Raw genomic sequence first — 26,754 nt, 5'->3', positions numbered from 1 at the left:
TTTCCTCGATGAAAAGCGTACACACGACCGGTTTCCTAGGCAAAAAAGCTCTCCCACCAAGTTTCTTGATGGATTCTGCCGAGGAAACGGTCGTGTGTACGAGGCCTTACAGAGAAAAACCTTAGTCCGTTCCGCCCCCTTGCTGTGAGTGACAGGTTATTTACATATCTCATGCACTAGCCTGGAGACGGGCATTATTTTTTAATTCCCACCCCCACTCCTTTTCTGAAGTCATGTGGTTACTTTTCTGGATTTTGACTGGATGTTAGTGATCATAGCAGAATTTAGTGTAAGGAATACATAGGAAAAAATGCATGTTGACAAGGGGAGTGTAGAGGAGGGAGGGGAGTCTACTCACATCATGACTCCACCCACCGAGCTCCAGACAACAGATCCACCCACAGAATCTGCAGTTTTTCAGTTCTTATAACAGACAGAGGGGAGACATTTGACAGGTAAGGATACATGCAGGAGGTATCTATATCCTTATAGATCAGCACTATGGCAATTGTTTAGAAAGGATGAGAGTGGGTTTACATCTACTTTAACACAAGCTAGGATGAAAACTATTCCTGTAGTGATTCAGACTCTTTGTGTTGACATATCTTTTAAATGCTAAGGATTGTTATACAATATTTTCATTTGTAATATTTATGTTATTGATGTTAAGAATTCTTTTTGTTATTTGCATATTTGCAGTTGGTAGAGCAAATTGAATTCTGAAATGCATCACTAGAGCAGCCACTAAAAGGAGAAAAGATGTCCTGATTGCCCAATTTTGCCCTAGCTAGACCTCATTTAGAATACAGTGTCCAGTTCCTGAGACCTCATTTACAAAAGTGTATTGCTAAGATAGAACGGGTCCAGAGATGGATAACAACAACGGTGAAAGGTCCGAGGTATAAAACATATCAGAATAGACTCAAGGACCTTAAAGCGGGGGTTCACCCAAAAAATAATTTTTAACATTACATTCAGGCGAGTTGACATAATGACATTAGGCTGTTTTTTTTTTTTAAATCCTTGCCGTACATACCGTATTATCTATATTTTCACCCCGGCTTCCGGGTATGTAATCTGGGCATTCCTAATTGATTGACATGCTTCCGACCGGCGCATACAGGGCGTCACGAGTTCCCGAAAGAAGCCGAACGTCGGTGCGCAGGCGCCGTATAGAGCCGACTCGCAGTACGGCTTCTTTCGGCAACTCGTGGCGCGCTGTATGTGCCAGTCGGAAGCATGTCAATCAATTAGCCCAGTCCCGCAGATTACATACCCGGAAGCCGCTGTGAAAATGTAGATAAAACGGTATGTACGGCAAGGATTTAAAAAAAAAAACAGCCTAATGTCATTATGTCAACTCGCCTGAATGTAATGTTAAAAAAAAATTTTTGGGTGAACCCCCGCTTTAATATGTACAGTCTGGAGGAAAGGGAAAGGGGAGACGTTATTGAGACCTTTAAATACATCAAGCGTGTGAATAAGGTTCAGGAGGGCAGGATTTTCAATATGAAGCCAAGATCAAGAACACGAGGACATGACCTCGAACTAGCAAAGGTAAAGTTCAAAACTATTCTTAGGAAGTATTATTTTACTGAAATAGTAGTTGATTTTTGGAATAGATTTTCAGCAGAGGTAGTGAGTCAGTCAACAGAAAGTGGATTTAAACATGCTTGGGACAAACATATGTGTAAAAAAAGGGTGCGCTAAATAAATATAATAATAGTATTAAACAGTATTAAAAACTAGATATAAATACTAGACATCAGAAAGAAACAAAGTATCGTGGTGAATCAATATATCCAGTCCCTGGATATAATTAGTAATTATAGTGATAATCAAAAGTGAGTCCACAGTAATGGTGATAAACAAATATGAGTCCACAGTCAAAAAAGTCCAGTGATGACGTTTTTAAAGCTGGAAAATTGAATTCCCATAGGTGATTTCTTAATTGAAAGAAGTATTGTGTTTACAATCAAAATTAGAATGATCCACCTTCACCGTGATTTTGTCAAAACACCCAATGTGAATGAATAGGCAGGCTCCTTACCAGATGGAATTGCCCCCAATTTTGATACCAAAAAGGGAGGACAATTAAGGCTTTGACAGGATCACCTGTATATGAATGGGATACGTCCTGACAGCAGTGATGGAAACAATCATGGATTCTCGGATATGTGCATGGAAAATAAATGGTGGCAAAACATAGTGTAATTCGTTTTAATATGATATAAAAACATATACTTTAGGGAGCCAAGTGGCCGCTTACTTTGTGAGTGCCTTGGACCCGGCACTAAGGCTATAGTGATTTGGAATCAGCTAAAGAAGATCCTGGGTGCTGTGAGCTGCGAGATGTCCGGATCCCCGGAGCGTGCGTTCCACGGCCGCAGCAGTGTAGAGCCAGCAATGCAGGAAGTGACAAGGTACTGGAGCGTACAATTGCGTGGTTGGGTGCCGCCCCAACGTACGTTTCGGAAAGATCGTCTTCAGGAGGCGTATAACATCTTGTAGAACAAACCATAGATCTTCTGTGAATAAAGGATGCCTTAAGGCCGCGTACACACGACCGGTCCAAACCGATGAAAACGGACTGAAGTTCAGTTTCATCGGTCCAAACCGACCGTGTGTACGGCCCATTGGACTTTTGTCCTTCAGACCAAAGTTTTAGAACTTGCTTTAAAATCGAACCGATGGACGGCTGACCATCGGTCAAAACCGATGGTTAGTACACAAAAGCATCAGTTCAAAACCCGTGCATGCTCAGAATCAAGTCGACACATGCATGGAAGCATTGAACTTTGTTTTTTTCAGCACGTCGTGTGTTTTACGTCACCGCGTTCTGACCCGATCGGTTTTTGAACTGATGGTGTGTACGCACATCAGACCATCAGTCTGCTTCAGCGGTGAACCGATGAAAACGGCCCGTCAGACCATTCTCATCGGATGGATCGACCGTGTGTACGCAGCCTCAGGCTTAAAGCCTTCTGTCTGTTCATGTAATCCCAGACAGACCTGATGATGTTGAGATCGGGGCTCTGTGGGGGCAAAACCATCACTTTCAGGACTCCTAATGACATTGGTATATTTTGGGGCCTTCACCCTGCTGCTGAATAAATTTGGAGCCAATCACTCACCTCCCTAATGGTATAGCGTTATGGATAATGCCATACATGGCACACAATCAGAGGGAGGTGTGTGATTAGCTCAAAATGTATTCTGCAGCAGGACAAGGACCCCAAACATACAGCCAATGTCATTAGGAACTATCATCAGCGTAAAAAAGAACAAGGAGTCTTGGAAGTGATGGTTTGCATCCCATAGAGCCCTGATCTCAACATCCTTGAGTCTGTCTGGGATTACATGAAGAGACAGAAGGAATTGAGGCAGCCTACATTCACAGAAGATCTGTGGTTAGCGCTCTAAGAACTTATCTGAAGAGTTCCTTCAAAAACTGTGTGCAAGTGTATCTAGAAGAATGGATGCTGGTTTGAAACCAAAGGGTGGTCACACCAAATATTGATTTGATTTAGACTTTTTTTCTCTGTGTGTCTGTTTAAAAATAAACATTTAAATATATATTTTTAAAAGCATTCTTACGTTCCAGTATTTCTTGACACCTGCCTAAAACTTTTGCACAGAAGATAAAAAAAGTAGGGGGGGGGGGGCAGACTCGATAGACCACTTTTTTTTCTGCCATCACTTCCATGAGTATGGTAAATCTGAATCCGAAAAAGTGAAATTCTTGTAAGATCTCCGATCTTAACCACTTGACCTCTGGAAGATTTACCCACACTTCATGACCAGGCAATTTTTTGTGATACTGCACTGCGTTACTTTAACTGACAATTGCGACAATTTACCCAAACAAAACTGTTTTCCTTTTTTCCCCACAAATAGAGATTTATTTTTTACGATATCAACAATAAAAAAAAACAATATTTTTTGCTTTCTGCTTTTAAACATATCCAATAAAAAATGTAAAAAACAAAAAACATAAATATTTTGCTACATTGATTGGTTTGCGCAAAAGTAATAGCATCTACAAACTATGGGATATGTTTTTTACTAGTAATGTTGGAGATCAGCGACTATAGCGGGACTGCAATATTGCGGCAGACAAATCGTACACCTAACTGACACTTTTGACACTTTTTGGGGACCAGTAACACTAATACAGTGATCAGTGCTAAAACAATATATGCACTGTCACTGTACTAATGACACTAACCTGGGAAGGGGTTAACATCAAGGGTGTTCTTAGCACCTTATCTTTGGCTTTAGCTTATTTTGGGTCACTGCAGATGGAAAACACCTTATAGCAAAAAAAGCAGACTGACTCTTTAGGTGAATTTATTCCAGGTTTGAATGCCAGAACTGTCTTTTCACTGATTTATTTATGCCTAAAAAGCAACAATGGTTAACTGGCAAGATTGTCATGCCCCGCCTCATTCAGGTTTTACAAAGCACATATAAAATATAAATTGGTATATGTTGTCAAAGTTTTACCTGACTGGGCATGCATAGCTGGACATTAATACAGGCATAAAACTATGTAGGATAATTTTTGGGGAATGTGTTCTTTTATGATTTTGGTTGTTCGTTGATTCAACCACAGACCTTTAAAGTAGTAATAAAGGTTTGACTTTAAAAAAAAAAAAATATGTTATACTTTCCTGCTCTGTGCAGTGGTTTTGCGCAGAGCAACCCTGATTCTCTTCTTCTCGGGCCCCCAGCCGGCGCTCTTGGCTCGTCCCCCTTGACCAGTGCCCCTGATAGCAAGTCACTTGCTATGGGGGCACCGGTGCATGTTCACTCCGGAGCTCTGCTCTATGCGTCCATAAGACACGAAGAGCCGTGGTTCGGCCCTGCCCCCGCTCTCTCCTCATTGGCTCACTGGCTATGATTGACAGCAATAGGATTTCCCATAGTATTGTTTTGGTGATGCTAAAATTCTGGATTTTCTCTTGGTTTCTGTCAGTGATAATAACTGCTAAGGCAATTACAGTGGTAAATATCCCCAGCTGGGACACAGACAGCCATGAAAACCTCACAGAACCTCTAAACCCGCCCCACTGTCTCTGAAACAAAACAAAAAAAAAAGTTTGCCACAACATACATTTTAAAAAAAAACAATTAATTTGAAGCATATATTTAATTAACACATTTAAACCAAAATGGTTACCCCAAATGTTTTAGAATTCTAAAAGTATCCCCGGAATACATTTTAACTGATTCCCATCCTGTTCATGCAGCACCTTGGTTTTGCTGGCATGAAGAAATAATAATTTCCCATAAAAAGTTGTATTACCAAGAATTGTATATATCCAATTACTCTGAGTAAACCATGCATAACAAACCTATTAACATACTGAGCAATTTTGCTGATGTAAACTGCTGAAGCTTATGTCAGCAGAACCCCAGTGTTACACAGTTCCTACAATCCATCATGCATTATAATGATCCAACTGCTACAGTAAATGCACAGGGACAATGTATTTTTTGTGCATATACACACCTTTTTTTCCATTTATTCTGTATAAATAAACCTAAATATTTGAGCAGTTTGAAAGAAATGATCTTTTATGTAGTACTTATTTTTCCTGGACTGATTTGGGTTCAATGCATCAAATGGATATCTTGTTAGTAACAAGGGTTAGATTGAAATAAAATAACATTACTTTATTTTACACTATTTAAAAAAAAATTACGATCACAGACAGCATTTTGTATGGGTGATTTACCAAAGGAATAAAGATTTTCACACTGCAAATTTGTTGTTTATTTAGGTCTACAAACTGTGGCCTCAGGTCAGCTGTGGCCCTCAGCTTGCCTTTATCCAGCCCTTGAGGCCCTATTCCTTCCACTGAGATGAGGCACTATTCCTCCCACTGACACTAGAGATGGGGAGTTAATTCTCCCACTGAAATAAATGATGGGGTACTATTCCTCCCACTGACACTAGAGATGGGGAGTTAATTCTCCCACTGAAATCAATGATGGGGCACTATTTTTCCCACTAATGCCTCGTACACACGACCGTTTTTCACGACGGGAAAACTGCCATTTTTTATATTGGTCAAGAAAACCGGTCTTGTTTATGCACCCTAGCAGTTTTCTCGATGAAAAAACTGCCCCGCCAAAGAATTTAAACCAGCTCTCTTTTTTCTCGTCGTGTTTCACGTCAGTCTTTTTCTCGCCGCGAACAATGGCCGTGTATATGCTTTTCCGAGGGGAAAAAAAATGTGCATGCTCAGAATCAAGTATGCATCCCAAAAGCAGCCCAAAGGGTGGCTATATTTGAAAAGAACTTCCCCTTCATAGTCCCGTCGTACCTGTTGTATGTCACCGTGCTTTGGTTGGACTTTTTTTGCATGAACGTGTGTATGCAAGTCAGGCTGGAGAGGAATCATTTGAACGTCTGGAAAAACGATGGTGTGTAAGCGGCATGACACCAGAGATGGGGAGCTAATTCTCCCACTGACATCAATGATGGGGCACTATTCTTCCCACTGACACCAAAAAATGGGGAGCTAATTCTCCCACTGACATCAATGATGGGGCACTTTTCTTCCCACTGACACCAGAAATGGGGAGCTAATTCTCCCACTGACATCAATGATGGGGCACTATTCCTCCTTTTGACCTTTTTTTTTGAAAGTTAGAAGTCCTCTGTTTTTGCTTATTGGATAAGGTGAGGTTGTATTCGTCTAGAGCAGGGTTTCTCAACTAGGGTTCCTCCAGAGGCTGCTAAAGGTTCCTTGAGCAATGAGAAATTTCTGCCTCTCAGATAGGTTCATACTGACACCATTGTGTCTGTAATTCTGACCACAAATGTAAGGAGCATTCTACCCACTGACCATCACACTAAGGATCATGAGTTGTAGCTATAGTCATTTTAGTAGGGGTTGCCTGAGAACAGAAACTTATTTCAAGCTTCCACTGTGTTGAAAAGGTTGGGAAAGGCTGATCTTGTCATACACCAATTGACTTTTTTTAATAAAAATTTACTTTTTTTAATAACCTTGCACATGTTGGATTTAAAAAAAAAATACATCCTTTCACTGTTTACTAATTGCTTTGCCTACAAAGTTTTATGTAGAATTACTGATGATCTGCTGAATTTAGAGTGATGACAAAAAAAAAAAACATGAAAAAAAAAGAGAAAAGAGAAATTTGATTTAAAAAGCTTAGGGCATTACCCTCAAAGCACCTTAATAGCAAATTTAATCCCCCCCCCCCCCAAAAAAATGCTTTTGTTTTTTTAACTTACGGGCAGGCAGCTGAATCTTGTTCAAAACCTCCTTTCATAGCCTCTGTATATAGTTATCTTCTGACACTGTGACAGTTAACAACTACTGCTTCTAGTTTGAAAAGTTTCCCTGCTTGCCCACCTCCACGTCAAGAGCCTTTTGACTTGTCTAGCTGTTTGTAACATAAAATATTTAATTATCAGATATCTTTAGAGATCACAACAAAGACTCTATGGTCAGATTCAGTTTCGAACAGGCTAGAAACACCTGCTCTGGATATATTAGAGAACTGACTGCCGAGCATCTTCTGAAAGGGAAAGTAACAGGAAAATAGCTAAGATTTCAGTGCTTCTGTTGTGAAATTTGAAGACCATTTTCTTCAAAATGGCTACTGCTACATAGATGAGTGAGAACTTATATTAAAGGTTTTTTTCTGCTTTTTCAGAATATGTGAAAGCTTTAGTGTACATTGTGATGATTACATGAAATTGTCCAAAATGTCTTGGTATGCTGACACCTTAAGATTTCCCTTCACTGGAACCAAGGGGCACAACCCCTGATAAACAACCCCACACCATAATCCCCCCTCCACCAAATGATTAGGACCAGTGCACAAAGAAAGGTTCATAAAGAAATAGATGAGTGAGTTTGGGGTGGAGGAACTTGACTGGCCTGACCTCAACCCGATGAAACACCTTTGGGATGAATTGGAGACTGCGAGCCAGGCCTTCTCGACATCGACATTAGTGCCTGACCTCACAAATGCGCTTCTGGAAGAATGGTCAGACATTCCCATGCACACTCCTAAACCTTTGGGACAGCCTTCCCAGAAAAGTTGAAGCTGTTATAGCTGCAAAGGGTGGACCAACTCAATATGGAACCCTACGGGCTAAGACTGGGATGCCATTAAAGTTCATGTGCGTGTAAAGGCAGGCGTACAACTACTCTTGGTAATATAGTATATATAATATATATATATATATACATACACACACACACATATATATATATATATATATATATATATATATATATATATATATTCCACTCTAATATCATGCGCAATAATTATTTCTTTGCTTGAAGAAAATAAACAAGTCAGGCAATATTATGATTAATACATTTCTAACTGGAATCTTCTAGTTATTTTAGGATGTTTCAGTCATGTTTTGGCACAGCATTGCACTACATATTATGCTGGATAGACATTGCAGAAGAAATAAAAATAGCTCAAGCAGACTGAAATAATCCATTAGAGCTGTGGACAGTATGTCTTCAAACTGCATAACTGCTGATGGAATCTTTTTAAATATAATATTGGAGCTCAGGCTCTTTCGGGGAGGGCGAACACCTGCTAAACTGTTTATGTGCTCTCCATTAAATTGCAAATAGGCATATTTTACTTGGGGAGATATATTGGATTACACTGCAAGAACAGAGCAGTAGCATATCAATCACCTGTCATCTACTGTCAGATATTGGTGATATTTTTTTCTCCATCAGTCCTACAGCCTATCAGTATATGAAAGTTATGAATTTTTTTATGTTTGTGAATCTTTTGGAGTCGTATAAGTGTGAAAGGGGCAGACTTTTGCTCTGATACTGTCATAAGTATGCCACAAATGCCCAGCATTTCAGATTGCCATCAATTATGTAGTACAAGGGCCTGCCTGATTGGATACAAAATGAAACATGTTTTCGATTTGTGCTCATACAGAAATTGGACAATCTGATTTTTTTATTTTTTATTTTTTATTTTTTTAATCACTGATCCAGAACAAGCTTGCAGATAATAAAGTTGGAACTCTTGCTATATAGATTCAGCGGTGCAGCAGACGCTCTCATCTTAGTCTGCTCACCCCAGGGATAGTGAGAGCAGGACGCTCTCAAACGAGTCGGCTCTCCCCAGGGATAGTGCAGCCAGGCAGGGTCCTCCCAGCTCTCAGGTGCTGCAGACACAACTCAAAAAAACCGGACTAAGACCCCCTCCCCCCACCACACCCCCCTAGCCAATTGATCCAGGGTTGCACCGATCGCCGTTAAGGGGTCAGGAAGGAATTTTTTCCCCCGATCGCTGCAGATTGGCACAGCACGCCTGGGGTTTTTCGCCTTCCTCTGGACCAATTGGGGAGAGAAGACTTAACGAGTGACGGCTCACTTGGACAGTCTTCCACCCATCACGTCCGGCGTCTCGCGGCTCTTCCTGCATCCGCGCCAGACCAGGCCTCATTCGCGGCCGCCGCAATTAGGAAAGACTGACGACAATGTGACTGGCGACAATGGCTAATCTGCGATACTCTGCGGACTCTATTCGGGGTCTGAGACAATTCGCAACAGCATTACCAGCCGTCACCAAAAAGGCCTTAAAAATAGAGCAACTTTTGAGATTCGATCGACGATCGACCATCAAAAATGTAAACTATTTAACCCAGCTCAAGCACATATCATGTGCTTTGATCAACACAAGATCGGCAGTAAAACACCGATTAGAAATCCACGATTTCTTACTACAAAACGATCTAGACTGCCTCTTTATTACAGAAAGCTGGCTCTCAGACGACTGCAACACCATTCTCGGAGAATTGGTGCCAGAAAACTATCGCATTATAACGGAAAACAGAATAGGGCAAAGAGGAGGAGGCCTGGCGGTGATCCACAAGAATCACATTACAATCACTAAGCCAGCCCTTCAAAATCCTCTTCCATTCATGGAAACCCTTACTCTTCAACTTCAAACTTCCCCCCAGGAGACTGTTCACATTCTCCTCTGCTATAGGCCACCTGGGCCAAAATCGCAGTTTTTGCCATCTTTAACGGAGTTTATATCCACTTATACCCTTAACAGCAAACACCTTTTGCTGCTCGGGGACTTTAATCTGTGGGCCAACTCCGCACAGGATCCCATTGCGGACGCCTGCATCGATCACCTGGAGGGATTAGGGCTACAGCAACTTATATGCGGGCCAACACATGCTTCAGGTCACACACTCGACCTAATTTTCAGACAAAATCTGAAAATAAGCATTTTAGAAAATGAACCATTGCCATGGACAGACCATCATGCAATCAATTTCATAATCTCCAAAATTTCCCCAGTGATAAAAGCACCCAAGCCGGTGACAATACACTGGGCTAGATCTCAGAAGAAGCTCCATTCGGAACTCTTTAAATCTACCTTGGGAAACAGAATCAAAACAATCCATCCACATCAAACAGCCGCAGATACACTGGATGCCATAAACGCAGCCCTGCTACAGTCAGCCGATTTAGTAGCACCGAAATGCAAAGCCTGCATCCGAAAAAGAAAGTCTGGCTGGTTCAACAACCAGCTGTCGCTTCTGAAGCAAGAGCGCAGAAGGGCGGAAGCCGCCTGGAAAAGAAGCCCTGCAGAGGATAACCTCATCATCTACAAGGCAATAACAACACGATATCATAAAGAAATCTTCAAAGCCAAGAAACATCATTTTTCTATGGCGATTAACAGCGCCCTAAACCGCCCCCGCGAACTCTTCAAGATGGTCACCCAGACCATGAATCCAGGATGTCTTGAAGTCCCCAACTCAGACACCCAAGAGTTCTGTAATGAACTATCGGATTTCTTCATCAACAAAATTGAAAGAATCCGGGAAAGCATCTTGCAAAACAATACCCCCCTCAACCCCACCGTCAATCAACCACAAAACACCCACAGAAACGCTCTACAATCAACAAAGTTCACTCTGGAACCGATCTCCATCGATACCACAAAAAATATCATTGGTGCTTTGCGGAACAGCACATCGCCCAATGATATCATCCCCACCAAACTGCTGAAGGAATGTGCCGACATCCTGGCACCACCCATCACACAGCTTATAAACCAGTCATTTAAGGAAGGCACAGTGCCATCCCTGTTGAAAGAGGGCACAATCCAGCCCATCTTGAAAAAACCTAACCTGGATCCCAAGGACCCAACTCACCGCCGTCCCATAACAGGCCTAAATGTTCTCTCCAAGATAATGGAGAAAGTAGTGGTACAACAGCTGCAACAGCATCTAGATACCCACAATCTACTGGATCCATTACAATCAGGCTTCCGTCCCGGACAAGGGACAGAAACGGCCTTACTCAAAATATGGGACGATGCCCTCGAGGCCGCAGACGAAGGAGAATCTTGTCTCCTGGTTCTGCTGGACCTAAGCGCAGCCTTTGACACGGTAGACCACAAACTGTTACTGATGCGACTAGCCAAGGTAGCAGAAGTCGCAGAAGGTGATTTACCATGGTTTTCTTCCTTTCTTGAAAACCGATCACAAACAGTTAAATTGGGTTCTTTCACGTCGGAAAAGCGCACGGTGTCATGTGGAGTCCCCCAAGGATCCCCCCTGTCACCGGTGCTTTTCAACATCTATCTTCGCCCTCTCTTTGATATTATCAGTAGCCAAGAACTACTCTATCACTCTTATGCAGACGATACGCAACTGTATTTTCGCATCTGCAACAAAAAGGATCATCATCCCAGTTTAGAGAAATGTCTCTCTTTGATAGAAAACTGGATGACAAAGAGTTATCTTAAACTCAACAGTTCCAAAACAGAACTCCTTATGTTTCACGCCAGCCGAAAGAGTCAACTGGCAACAACCTGGACACCCCCGCCCATTCTGGGCCAAATCATCACCCCTAGCTCCAAAGTCAAAAGTCTCGGGGTCATCTTCGACACCTTCATGACAATGGACGCACAAATAGGGTCAGTAGTCAGCGGAGCGCACCATCTGTTGCGCCTACTACGCAGACTTATTCCATTTATCCCCAAAGAAGACGTAGCAGTCGTGGTGGGAACAATCGTGAATTCCAGACTGGACTATGCTAACGCCCTGTACCTCGGACTCCCAAAGTACCAAATCTCCCGTCTGCAAGTCGTTCAGAATACGGCCGCCAGACTGGTGACTGGGAAAAAAAAATGGGAATCAATCTCACCTTCACTGAGAACCCTTCACTGGCTGCCAGTAAAAGACAGAATTGCATTTAAAGCACTCTGCCTGACACATAAGTGCATCCATGGGAAGGCTCCGCAATATCTTTGCGACAAGATAGAACCTCACAATTCGAATCGCGTTCTGCGATCCACCGACCAAAATCTGGTCAGGGTACCAAAAACCAAATACAAGTCCAAAGGAGAAAGAAGGTTTGCTTTTCAGGGTCCTAGACTATGGAACGCTTTACAAACCAGCATTTGGTTGGAGGAAAACCACCTGACTTTCAGAAGACAGATCAAAACTCTGCTCTTTTGATGTCATGAGACACGAACAACTAGCGCCCAGAAGCGATTCAGTTCGCATGCGCCGCGCTTTATAAGTTTTTCATTCATTCATTCATTCATTATAGCATGTGGTCAGCTTTAGCTCCCAGGGCATTTCAGCTGGTATGGTATCTGCTATTAACCATTTCAGCGCTGGAAGATTTGGCTGCTCAATGACCAAGCCATTTTTTGCGATTTGGCACTGCGCCGCTTTATCTGACAATTGCGTGGTCGTGCAACGCTGTACCCAAACAAAATAGTCGTCCTTTTTTCCCCACAAATAGAGTTTCTTTTGGTGGTATTTGATCATCTTTGCTGTTTCTATTTCTTGCACTATAAACAAAAGTAGAGCGACAATTTTGAAAAAAACACAGTGGGGGTTATTTACGAAAAGGAAAATCCACTTTGCACTACAAGTGCAAACTACAAGTGCAAAGTGCACTTGAAATTGCGCTGCCCCTCGAGTTTACAGTGACTGCACTTCCAAGTGCACTTTCAGTGCAATTTCAAATGCATTTTGCACTTGTAGTTTGCACTTGTAATGCAAAGTGGATTTGCCTTTCGTAAATAACCCCCAATATCTTTTACTTTTTGCTATAATAAATATCCCAATTTAAAGAAATAAAATATTTTTTTTCCCTCAGTTTAGGTTGATATGTATTCTTCCACATATTTTTGGTAAAAAAAATTGCAAGAAGCGTATATTGATTGGTTTGCGCAAAAGATATAGCATCTACAAAATAGGGGATAGATTTATGTCATTTTTATTATTATTTTTCTTTTTACTAGTACTGGAGGTGATCAGCGATATTTATCGGGACTCCGATATTGCAGCGGGCCGATTGGACACTTTTGATACATTTTTGGGACCAGTAACAATTATACAGCGATCAGTGCTATAAAAATGCACTGATTACTGTATAAATGTCACTGGCAGGGAAGGGGTTAACACTAGGGGGGCGATCACAGGGTTAGCTGTGTTCCCTAGGTGTGTTCTAACTGTGGGGGGGGATGAGACTGACTAGGAGGAGTTCATACTTAGTAGGAGTCTCCTCTTCCCTGTCACGAGCGATCGCAGGTGCCCAGCAGTCATCTCGCCCACCGGTCACTCGCATCGGCTCCGGCGGCGAGCCGCGCGCGCACGCCCCCTAGTGGCCAAAAGACAAACTGATGTAAGGTAATGTTGCGGCTGCTGGTGGAGAAGGGGTTAAAGTGATTGTAAACGCAGACATGAAATAAGAACAAAGCATATCCCTCTATAGTGTGTACTTGTCTCAATCCCGAGCACTACGTGTCATTTCTTCCTGCTGCCCCATTTCTCTGCTATCTGCACGAGTCACTTCTGACAAGTTTTCCTGACACCAAGAGAAAAAAAGATGACAAGGGAGGGATCTCCAGCACACAGCCTGTGACTGACACAGCCTAAGCCCTGTTCTTTTTACGCAAATCTGTCACATATTTTACCATAAATGTGTGTGCACTAAAAGTATTTAAATGTTTTTTTTTTTACTGAAAATAAAGACTTAATAAACAGGGCTAATATCAAGTATCCTAAGATTTGCAACTGTCATGTTTTTATCCTATCAGTCCTCTGCTTTCAGGAAATATATAATGTTTTGGGGTTTTAGGGAGGTTTTTAAGAATTTGGAGTAAATGAGATGATTGTAAACATGAGCTAATTCTTAAATTACTAAGCACATATAAAATGTGTAAGCATCTTAGCCCTGAGTACTGAAAAGCATGTCCTCCGGCAGTCAATATGAGGACCAGTGGCAGTAACTTCCTCTACTAATATTGTAATTTAAAGGTAAACCCCAGGCACACAGCTAAATACACAAATAAATACATATACATATATGGGAGTTGTTTTACCTGCCAATATATAATATATATTGATTTCCTTCCATCCGGTTCTGAGATTTATAAAGCTTTTGCCACACAGCACAGCTCTGTCTGCTTTTTCTCTGCTGCAGTTAAGCTAGCCATACATGGATAGAAATTTGGTTGGTTCAGCATCCATATATGGGCAGGCTGGTTGTAGTCTACAACCAGCCTGTTGGGTTTTTGCCGAAGGATCAGCACCGCCAGCTATAGCCGATCAGAATACACTGATCATTGTATTCTGAAACTTTCCCACTGTCAGGATACAATAGCTCAGCGGTATTGCCACATCCACATCGAATTTGTGGATGGGTAACAAGCTCAAGTTTTTTTCGTTCAACCCGCTAGTGCTGTATGACTGCCTTTGCAGATCTTGTCCTTCCTACAGTATATTATAATTATTTAAGGTACTTATATAACGCCGTCAATTTACGCAGCGCTTTTCATATTCATTGTACATTCACATCGGTCTCTACCCTCAAGGAGCTTACAATCTAAGGTCCCTAACTCACATTCATATACTGGGGTCAGTTTTAGACATAAGCCAATTGACCTACCAGCATGTCTTTGGAGTGTGGGAGGAAACCGGAGTACCCGGGGGGGGGGGGGGACCCACGTATATGACTGGACAGTGAAAAACTATACAGGCCGAGTAGCTCATGTTTCTATCACTTTGCTCTTTCCTTCTGTCAGTATGATCATTTCCAGCACTTGGCTGAGCGCTACAGCACAGCTGACCGGCTCCATGTGCTGTGCCTTTCCGAGTCTGAGCTTCAGGGATTGCAAGCATCAAGTTGATATATTGATATATTCTTGATATATTCATACTAAACTAAATCTCTTTAATTATATATTAAAGTGGACATGTTTATCATATGTTATGTTATGTTTATCATAATATGAGGTGATCAACAGGTCATTGTATATTACCAGGATGTGTTATGTGGGGGAGGGGTGGATTTCTCACTTTTTATACTGTGGATCACCTCATATTATGATAAACATAACATAACATATGATAAACATGTCCAAGCTAGATATGTAAATAACCTGTCAATAACCAAGCAAGGAGAGAGGAAAGGACTTTGTATTTAGACAAGGTTTTATCTGGAAGTCTGTTAATTTTCACTGAACAATAAAAGAGGATTGCTCAGAGCTGGATTAACTCTGTGTGGCAAGACTGGGCACAGATGATAGGAAATCTTATACTCTACATTGTGACATAAAAAACAATTGGGGTTTACATCCACTTTAATGATTACACAGCTGCTTTCATTTGTGTTTTTATATATGCTTGGAGTTTAGCTTTACAAATGCTAACATATTTATAGTTTTGCCTATCGGCTTTATATAAGGGATGCATGTGTAACATTTAATTACATTTTTATTGGTTTTAATGTAGAACAAATAATGAATATAAAGTGGACCTTTGAAAAAGGTGAAAGCTGGTAGGAAAAGGGAAAGAACAGGTGATCACCAACACAATCAAATAAATGTCAACTTTTTTTTTTTTCTACTGCTCTGAATTCCATTTGAATTCATTATTGCTTTCTAATCTGGCATTGAAATAATTCACAAAGCAATATTTTACTTAAAGGACAGTGCAGCCCATACTGGGGGTTGATATACAAAAACTGGAGAGTGTACAATCTGATGCAGCTATCAAAGCCTAATTATACAAGCTGAAGTTAGAATCTGGTTGGCTACCATGTACAGCTACACCAGATTTTGCACTCTCCAGTTTTAGTAAATCAACCCTACTGCATGTATTTGATTAGGGGTAGAGATGAGATGCTACTAAAACTGAGCTAAGATTCAGGCTATAAACTCTGGGGCAGATTCACGTACATCGGCGCATATTTGCGTCGGGCGTAGCGTATCTAAGATACACTACGCCGCCATAACTCACTTTTTTTTTCGAATCCTCAAAGAATTTGCGCCGTAAGTTATGGCGGTGTAGTGTATCTTTGGCGGCGTAAGGGCGCGCAATTCAAATGGATGTGATGGGGGCGTGTTTTATGTAAATACGTCGTGACCCGACGTAAACAATGTTTTTTTTAAACGGCGCATGCGCCGTCCGTGGGGGTATCCCAGTGCGCATGCTCGAAATTAAACCGGAACAAGCCAATGCTTACGACGAATGCCTATTCGCGAACGACTTACGCAAACGACGTAAAAAATTCAAAATTCGATGCGGGAACGACGGCCATACTTAACATTGAGTACGCCTCATGATAGAAGGGGTAACTATACGCCGGAAAAAGCCGAACGCAAACGACGTAAAAAAATGCGCCGGCGGGACGTACGTTCGTGGATCACCTTAACAAGCTAATTTGCATACTCAACGCAGAATTCGACGGAAACGCCACCTAGCGGCCGCCGAAAAAATGCACATAAGATCCGACGGCGTACTAAGACGTACGCCTGTCGGATTGATCCCAGATGCAGTCGTATCTTGTTTTGTAGATACAAAACAAAGATACGACGCAGGAAATGTGAAATTACGCTGCGTATCAATAGATACGCCGGCGTAATTCTTTTGTGGATCTGCCCCTATGTTTTGGCCAAACCTGTGGAAAACTGTCACATGATAGCATGTTCCAAAGGGACTGGGATGCTGGTGACAGGGTGCATTTTTGGTCAGTGTAGTTTTTATTTTATACATAATATATGTATTTTATGTATGATATATATATGTATTTTATGCATGTATGATACTGCCTTTTTATGTTAGGGGTGCTCAAAATAAAACATTAAATGTTTACCGCTCTTGGACTGCCTTTTGTTTGCAGCAAGCTGCAGCATTGCTTGAAAGAAAAAAATATGTTAAAAAACAGTATCGACCTAAATCATCTCACTTTATATCGCTCACATTCACTTCACACCCCTATTCCCATTGATAAAATAAAAGTTAGGTCTATTATCCCATAATAAATCTGTCCTGCTGATGGTCAATTTTACACTGCTGTATCTTGCACCTTAATGCAGTAAAACTCCTGCCTGTGCTCCTTATCTCTAGTAAATCTGGACCTAACCTTGCTCATTAAAACTGTACTGCTGCTGGCCAATTTTTCACTGCTGTATCATTTTCAGTCTTTTAATTACCGTAATTACATTTTGATAGGACTTGGTCAGAATCAGGACAGTTTTGCATTAGGGATAATAGGGATGCCACAGCGAACTACTGGGCAATTTCTATCTGTCGGTCAAAGCAGGTCTATTGCCATTAGAAGAAAGAGCATGTGCCACTGGTAAATCTACCTAAAAATGCCTTTTTTCAAAGTAAAATAAATTAGATTTGGATGATGCTGCTGTATGTAAATCTAGCTACAGTGTTTCCCCAAAAATAAGTTAATTTTGGCAACAAAAGACACAGTAGAGGTTATTTTCGAGGTAGGTCTTAGGCCTCGTACACACGTCCGAGGAACTCGACGGGCAAAACTCATCGTTTTGCTCGTCGAGTTCCTTGTGAAGCCGCCGAGGATCTCGGCGAGCCGAAATTTCCCATTGAACAACAAGGAAATAGAGAACATGTTCTCTATTTCCTCGCCGAGATCCTCGTCGGCTTCCTCAGCCAAAAGTGTACACCCGCCCGGGTTTCTCGGCAGAATTCAGCTCCGATCAATTTTCTGGCTGAATTCTGCCGAGAAACTTGGTCGTGTGTACGGGGCCTTATGATGTCATGTGCTGTCTTCTCTCCCCCTCTCCCTCCCTGCCTGTCAGGAATCCCCAGTGGAACTGAGTAAAAGTGCTTGTAAAATGCTTCAATAAATGCTTCAAATACCTTCTTATAGCGCCGCTCTGCGCTTCCGTGACCCACTGGAGCTCTCTTCCCCGCTCCGAGCAGTGAAGAGAGGGTGGGGGGGGTTAGATCCCCCGCTGACAGCTGGGAGAAGAGGAGAGCAGCGGTAGGTCAGCTGAGCACCAAGCAGCGCTGTACCGAAGGTATTTGACACAATTATATTACAGAAACATACACAGTTTACATTATATAATATTGTAATTGAGTGGATTCTAGCACTTTACAAGCACTTTAAAATGGGGCTTATTTTTGAGGTAGGGATTATATTGCAGCCCTCCCTGAAATTAACAGTAGGTCTTATTTTCAGGGTAGGTCTTAGTTTCACACAGTAATTGTAGAAAAAAAAACAACAATCTACTAAATAAACAAAATATGTACTGAAAGTGCAAGCTGGTGCTGAAACTGTCCATCGTACATTGTACTGTTCCAAAATACCACATATGACTTTAAGGTATGCCTTAAGAATGTGTATTTATTCAATGTTGCCCTCAAAGCTGCATGAAAAGACCCTCTCCCCACTGTATGGTATTTTTTAACAACAGTTTTTGGATTGGTACATGTCCCTCCCATGAGTTTTTTTAAAGGAGTTTGGCTATTAGCCTAAAATGGCCTGTATTTACACTAACATTTTACTTCCAAAGATTTTAAGCAGAACTAAAGGCAAAAATACTTACCTTTTTTTCCAATGGTCAGCGCCGTCATCTCTCTCAGAATTCCAGGTATGGAAAAAGGTTATACGTAGGTACATGTGCCTTTCAGAGAATGCTTTGCACTTTCTGAGTGAAAATAAAGCGCTCTCTGATTTGACGGATGGAGAGGCGAGATGGTGACATCACGCTCTTTGCCCAATCGAAGAACGCTTTGGATTGATTCAGAAAATGCAAAGCATTCTTTGAATAATGCCTTTTTTCCGAGTTTTCTTACGAAAAATAACAACGAAAACAAATCAAATAATTATATATCAATTTACAAACAATATGTGAACCTGTATGTATCCAGAAACAATACCCCCCCCCCCCCCCCCCCCAATTCTCTCTTCAAATAAATCCATACTTGTGCACCTCTAAGATAAAAAATCAATATCTAAAAATATGCAAACAATTGTGATGATTAAAAGTCTCTGTATTTTTCCATCTCCACCTCCAAAAAGAAAGAAAAAATCCACCTTCAGCAACTTTTTATAGCGAATCAAAATTACTCACAATTAGAAAGTGCTGGCCACAAAATCTCCTCATGGTTCAAAATGCTTGAATCCTGCTTATAATACCCTCTGGGGAGCTTTGGCTGTGTAAACTCACAATTACAAGAAGAGAACCATTTGGTGCTCGCTGTTTATTCATATTTATTGTAAATAATAAAATTCCAATCACATATGTCAAATGAAACATTCTCTTTAAATGTAGACCATTCGGCCTCCATATACATATCCTCTGACTGAATACCAGTAGCCTACAACATTACAATTGTTTGCATCCTTTTGGATATAGATTTTTATCTTAAAGGTGCACAAGTGTTGATTTAAAGAGAGCAGTGGTGCAGGGAGCATTTTTTTCTGAATACATACAGATTCACACATTGATATATAATTATTTTATTAGTTTTCATATACACCAGAGCTATGCACATTTCAGTTTTTATTATTTGTGTATATGGTGAAAACACATGTAGCGCCTGGTTACTTTCTAGAACCGGTGCTAGGTTAAATTTAGGGGGGGTCAGAGAGTTAGGTAACTCTGACCATGTTAATTTGTTCAAATTTAGCCCTCTGTCTCAGCTTTGGCTGTGCTGTGGGCTCATTCTGTCCTTTCTGGGGTGCTGATCACACCCCAGGTCGGCAGGTGGCAGCAGTGAAGTCAAGGATTGGGTGCTCTTACCCAGCAGCCTATCAGGAGGAGTTTGCCTCGCTGTGCATGCTGGGGGAAGGTATTTATCAGGCAGACGCCATTTTCCTGGGTCTTCTCTTCATGTGGTGCCCACCTTTAGGGTAGGCACTTCACGCCACCCCGGCAAATGGCCTTCCGGGAAAGGGGGCACATGCAACGCAGATCCTGGTTTCGACACCACATTGGCCCGGAGCAATTGATCTGCCGCTTAGGGACTCAGTAGTCGACTGGGTCCCATCTAAAGAGGTCCTGGGCTGTCCGTCCTGTTGGAGGAAGCTGTACGGTGGGGAGTCTGCCTGAGGAGTACCAAGAGAGGCTGGTGTTCCAATAGGGGCCTGACCATCCATCGGGGACCAGGGGAACCGGACACTGAGAGGCTGGATGTTGGCCACCTGTCAGTCGGTACCAGGGGTCAAGTCCTCGGGAAAAAAGTGTGGGAACTCACACCCAAGATTCACTTCCCCACCAAAAAAAAAAAATGATACGCTCATATGCATAATTACTAAACCGCATTTGTTTTTGTCGATCCACTGTACCTTAGTAATCCTTTATGTTACTGGCCGCTTCCTGTATATGGATTCATCAGGTAGTGTGCGGGTATTCCGTCACTTCTTCGATGCCGCAATGTCTCCTGGGAGCTTTTGTCATTGTTCCCAGGAGACATTGCGGAGGTCTGCCGCGAGTTATCGCATGATTTAGAAAGACCTTGCTCCCAGGAGACATTGCGGCATCGAGGAAGTGACGGAATACCCGCACACTAACCGATGAATCCATATACAGGAAGCGGCCAGTAACATAAAGGATTACTAAGGTTCGCCTGCCCCTGACAGTGACTCGAGCTGGGCATCGCCGCTTAGTGAAGGATTGGGCTCGGGCAGCTCGGCTGCTCTCGTCCTGCAAAGGGAACTGCGTTCCTGCTGTGAAAATAGTGCAGGAACAACGTTCCCACGCGTTCCCGCAGGACTTGAGCCCTGGTCGGTACCCTAATTCAAAACTACCTGAAGGAGATCCAGGTGTCTGCTAAGGAGGATTGTCTCCTCTGTTTCAACCATAGGGCAGGTCTGTGGCAAAGACTTATTTTCTCAAGTTCTAAGTGACATTCTGGCTGCCAGGCTTGTGAGAGAGGCCTGTCCAGGTGCACTACACCCACTCAGGCTGGAGTGGTGAAAAAGAAAGTATTGTTGGAAGCAGGACTGTTTCCCTATTGCTCACACCTGAATCTGCTATCTCCACTTTCGCTAAACCTCTATTCTTCACCAAGTTTTATTGTTTTTACCCGGCTGGGTGATAAAGAACACAGAAAAGACACCTGTCATGTGGACATTCACGTTACTACAACTTTCACCAAATACCCCTAGACGGCGGAGGAACACGAGGTAACATGCCACCCAAAACAAACCAGCAGCTCCTCCGGGGGTAGTGCTACACACAGATTATACCTTTCAGTAGTTGCTCGAAGCATAGATCTTATCGAAGTGAAAAACGCTGTTATTATAGGTTAGCTATAAAAACACTACAGAACTGCTGAACAATCAGGTTATTTGCTACTGAGATAGCATAATAATGAAGAGAACAATTTAATTAAGAGGTAAAGCATGAATCTTAGCAGAAAATGAATCCATATTATATTTTGCTGCAGAAAGAAACCTTTTCCAATCCTGTTAGAATTTCAGTGTAAAACATGCTATAAGTACCAACCTATTTGCAACCTCAAATACATACAGTATATTGCACTCCTCGTGATCTGTAAGGCTGAAATCAAGACTTATGTACTTATACTGGTTGCATTTAAAGTGCATGCCTGGACAAAATCAAAAAAACATATTTAGCACAGCTCTCCTACATGCACATATTTTGTCTGTTTAAATGTCTGCAAGTACTGAATAATACCTGATGCCTATACCAGGAATGTAGTCATGTACTAATCCCTATAACACTTCCTTCTTTTCATTCTCCCCCTCTCCTAAAACAGCTGCCTGCTGTTTCACCCCTTTTCCCATTTCAGTACTGATAGGATATATGCTCTCCTAAATAATATTGATAACGCAAATGTATTGTGCAACACTGTACCCAAATTATTTGTTTTATCTTTTTCTTTACACAAATAGATCTTTCTTTTGGTGGTTTTTAATCACTGCTTGAATTTTTATAAAAAAATAAAAAAAATATTTTGAAAAAAAAAAGTTTTTCTTATTTTCTGTTAGAATTTTTTTTTTGATATATTTTTTCGTCTTCACTGGTGTGCGCTGATGAGGCTGCACTGATGGGCACTGATGAGTTGGCACTTATGGGCACTGATGAAGCAGCCCTTATGGGCACTGATTAGGTGGCACTGATAACGAGGCACTAATATGACACACTGATGGGCACTTATAGGTAGCACTGATATGCAGCACTGATCGGCACTGATAGGTGGCACTGTGAGAGAGAGAGAGAGAGAGACTTGTAAAGCGCAACACATGCGAACTGAATCGCCTCTGGGCGCTGTATCCATTTCATGGGTAAGGAACCCCTTGACCTCAGAAGAGATGGGTTTTAATCTTTCTCCTGAAGGCCAAGTGGTCCGACTCCAGTGGGCACTGATAGGCAGGAGTGGTGGACAGTGGACACTAATGGACAACACTGGTGAGCAGTGATAGGCGGCACAGATAGGCAGCACTGATGGGCAGTGCTGACAGGCACTGATGGGCACTTATGGTAGGCACTGATCGGTATTGATGGGCAGCACTGATGAGCAGGCACTGATGAGCACTGATGGGAGGCACTGACTGGCATCACTTATGGGCACTGATTGGTGGCACTTATGGGCACTGCTTGGTGGCACTTATGGGCACTGTTTGGTGGCACTGATAGGCACTGATTGGTGGCACTGCTGGAGCTTTCCTGTTATCAGGGCACTAATGATCAGTGCCCTGGTTACTTGCCCAGAAGTTGCCATTGATCGTCGCTCCTCGCCACACACTCTGTCAGTGTGAGACGAGAAGAGCCGATTCACTGCACTTCCGTATTTACATGTGACCGGCTGTGATTGGACACAGCTGATCACATGGTTAAAGAGCCGCAGCTACTCTTTACAGAGATCGGGGTCATGCCAGGTTCTAGCAACACGGCGCGGCTATGATAGGCACGCTGCGTGCGCACGATAGTGGCCGTTCTGGGACGCTGTCATATGACATCCTCCCAGAACGAGAGCCGCACCACCCCTCCGTCATTTAATGTTGGGCGGGTGACAAGCAGTTAAGCAGAAATATTAAATGCTATTTTTCTATAACTCAGGAAAGAAGAAGTGTCTTCTTGTGCTAGCTAACCACAAAAGAACAAACTTACACAATATGTTTAGTAAGTAATAAATGCTTATCAGAACATATAACAAGATCTCTGGTAATATGGAGATAGATGCAATGGTACTTTGGGGGTAAATGTGCCATCCACCCATAAGAAGGGAATTATGTCCTATTTAGGAGTATACTATGAGTGGGTGCCACCTTTTATATCACATGATACTATTATTATTATTATTATTATTATTATTATACAGGATCTATATAGCGCCAACAGTTTTCATCCTATACTGTGCATCATTATATCCTGTAATGTGATTTTTAAAAAAGATCAAACACGGAAATAAAGGCTAAGCATTGTACAGACTTCATTGTGTTGTGTATGGTGCTTCCCATGCATGGTCTCTGAGCAGATTGAATTGAAGGTGAGAGGTTAACCTGAGAATATAGATAAGGTATTTAAGAAGTGTTATGCAGATATTAATGGGTAATGGTTTCTATTAAGTACAGCCTAGGCAGTGTTGGTAGCTCACTATAGGATGGTATGAGCTGACTACATTTCTGGCAGGATCATCGAGTATTTTAAAGAGAAATAACACAGGGAACAGCATTGTCATATATGCTTTTAGATGTTGCTAGCACATACACTTTAAAACAAACATATTTTTTTTGCAAACTTACATTGGTCCAGCTTGGCTTGATGTAAATATCCATATCTGAATACAAGGCATTCTCTGAACGAGGTGGAGAGAAGGGGCCGTGGACATTTTGATCACCACCTTGCCCAATCAGAGAATGCCTTGTATTGACAAAAACTTCAAAGCATTCTCTGAATGGAGGTGATGTAGTCAGTTTGCAGAAAGAAAGCCGCTGGAGCAGCACCCAGGAGATCACAGCCATCACTGATATGCAGCCATCAGCAGCACCCGGAAGATCACAGCCATCACTGATATGCAGCCATCAGCAGCACCCGGAAGATCACAGCCATCACTGATATGCAGCCATCAGCAGCACCCGGAAGATCACAGCCATCACTGATATGCAGCCATCAGCAGCACCCGGAAGATCACAGCCATCACTGATATGCAGCCATCAGCAGCACCCGGAAGATCACAGCCATCACTGATATGCAGCCATCAGCAGCACCCGGAAGATCACAGCCATCACTGATATGCAGCCATCAGCAGCACCCGGAAGATCACAGCCATCGCTGATATACAGCCATCAGCAGCACCCGGAAGATCACAGCCATCACTGATATGCAGCCATCAACAGCACCCGGAAGATCACAGCCATCACTGATATGCAGCACAGAATACTACAGTAATTTTTAGCATCCTCAGTGGCCCTCTGGATATCAAATATAGATACTAACATCAAGCCAAGCTGGGCCAGTGTAAGTTTACAAAAAGATCATTCCTGGAGTGTGGGAATTTTCTTTATGGATTACATAACTGTGTTATTTGTATTTTTATTGATCTTTATTGATATTATTTATTTGTATTTTTATTGATATTTTTTTGATATTTTTATTGATACAGCGGACAGGACTTTAGTTTTAAAGAAGTAATTGTGGGAAAAACAAATGTAGTTTTCACATAATAATCTATGCTTCCTGATTTACTTTACTGTGATAACTGTAGAAAGAAGAGTAGGGTATGTAAAACTTTAGAAAACACTATAATACCGTATAACGTAGCATAACATTTGTGTCTCTCTAGTGCTCCCAGTGGTGATACTCAGAAATGCGGAAGTACAGCCTCAGGAATCTTCATCAAAGGGTCAAGCAGCAGCTCAAGTGAATCTGACACTAGCTCTGAATCCGACTCTGAGACCGAGAGCAGTTCCAGTGAGAGTGAAAGCAGCACGCCATCTGCTTGTACCAGTCCTGAGGTAAGGAATTCTTTGGAGTTCTGTCATCGAGTCATGAAAAATCTCTGTGTGTTTTTCTTTTGCTTTGGCTGAGTATTTTCCTGTGCGATACGAGTGTGATAAATTCTTACCCAGCCTATGAAATGTCCTGGTTGGTGCTTGTGGTTCTGAAGTTTTGCATTGCTGTAGAGGAGGCACTTCACTAATAACACATCAGGGAATTGCCGTCAGTTTAAAAAAGTTTTGTACGGAGACCAGTAAAAACCCTGGTTTACTTTATGCATGTTTCCTATGAGCTGTACTGCGCAACAATAAGTCTAGCTCATTTCTGATAATGTTAGTTAATAAAACTATTTTTAAAATAAAAAATGAAAGACTAGGCAACCCTGTTACATATGGCGTGTGTAAAAGACGTCATTATCGTCTGTAGATTTTGTTAAATATCTAATAATATACACATACATATACTGTAACTTGCTGTTAAAATTAATTTGGGCTGTGAAATGCTGCATCTATGGAGTAGAAAACGAAACATTCTATACTGTACTAAACTACAGGGTTGAATTACTAAAACTGGAAAATGTAAAATGTGGTGCTGCTGTGCATGGTAGCCAATCAGCTTCTAACTACAGCTTGTTCAATTAAGCTTTGACAAAAAAAACTGGAAGCTGATTGGTTTCTATGCAGAGCTTCACCAGATTTCGCACTCTCCAGTTTTAGTAAATCAACAACTATATGTCCTAATACAATGTTTAGAAAAACTAGCTATTACAGCTGCATATTTATTGATTTGTTCCAAACTGCCCTATATATGTGGGTACTTATTGCCTACTATCACCAACTCTAGTCAAAGCTGGAAATCGGCCCTATCACCCCCCACCCTTTCAAAATGCAGTCTCCGAGCCTTTCTATGGGCCACTCATACACCTGTATTGCACTGTGGAATCCTAGGGAGTAGGTCGGAGCTCTCATTTAGGTTCCATTCACACTTGTACAACTCCAAAGTTGCGCCGACTTTGGAGTGCAACTATAACGCAGCTTTGGATGGGTGCAGCTTGTTACGACTTTGGCTTTGACCAGTGATAATGGACAACTGTTGCATGGTATAACATTCAGGTACGACTTTCATGCAACTTTTGAGGGTTAACATTTAAGTCTATGGCCCTCAAGTTGCATGAAAGTCGGACCAAAGTAAAGCATGAACTACCTTGAAGTTGCTGCAACTTTTAGTTGCACATACAGCGGGTAATATAAGTATTGAACACAACACCATTTTACTAGGTAAATATATTTCTAAATGTGTTATTGACATAAAATTGTCACCACATGTCGATAACAACCCATGCAATCCATACATACAAAGAAACCAAAGCAAATAAGTTCAGAATTTAAGTTATATGTAATAAAATGGAATGACACATGAAGAAAATGAGATAGCATGGAAAGCCAAGACACCAGCTGAAATCTATCAGTAATTAGAAAGCAATCCTGCCCCTTGTCAGTGCAA

At 41.8% G+C, this 26,754-nt stretch overlaps 1 protein-coding gene across 1 annotated transcript in view; it reads left to right on the top strand.

Moving 5' to 3' along the window:
• The window catches only part of AFF3 (AF4/FMR2 family member 3), a 279,809-nt gene that overhangs the window by 204,917 nt on the left and 48,138 nt on the right, over positions 1–26,754 (top strand). Inside the window, exon 7 of the mRNA XM_040336366.1 lies at positions 25,097–25,268. Coding sequence (XP_040192300.1) covers positions 25,097–25,268 — 172 coding nt within the window. The remainder of the gene's footprint in view (positions 1–25,096; positions 25,269–26,754) is intronic.

This window comes from Rana temporaria, chromosome 2, assembly GCF_905171775.1.
Source record: "Rana temporaria chromosome 2, aRanTem1.1, whole genome shotgun sequence".
Taxonomy (NCBI): domain Eukaryota; kingdom Metazoa; phylum Chordata; class Amphibia; order Anura; family Ranidae; genus Rana; species Rana temporaria.
The sequence above is the reverse complement of the archived record's forward strand: the minus strand, read 5'-3'. Positions and strand labels throughout refer to the sequence as shown.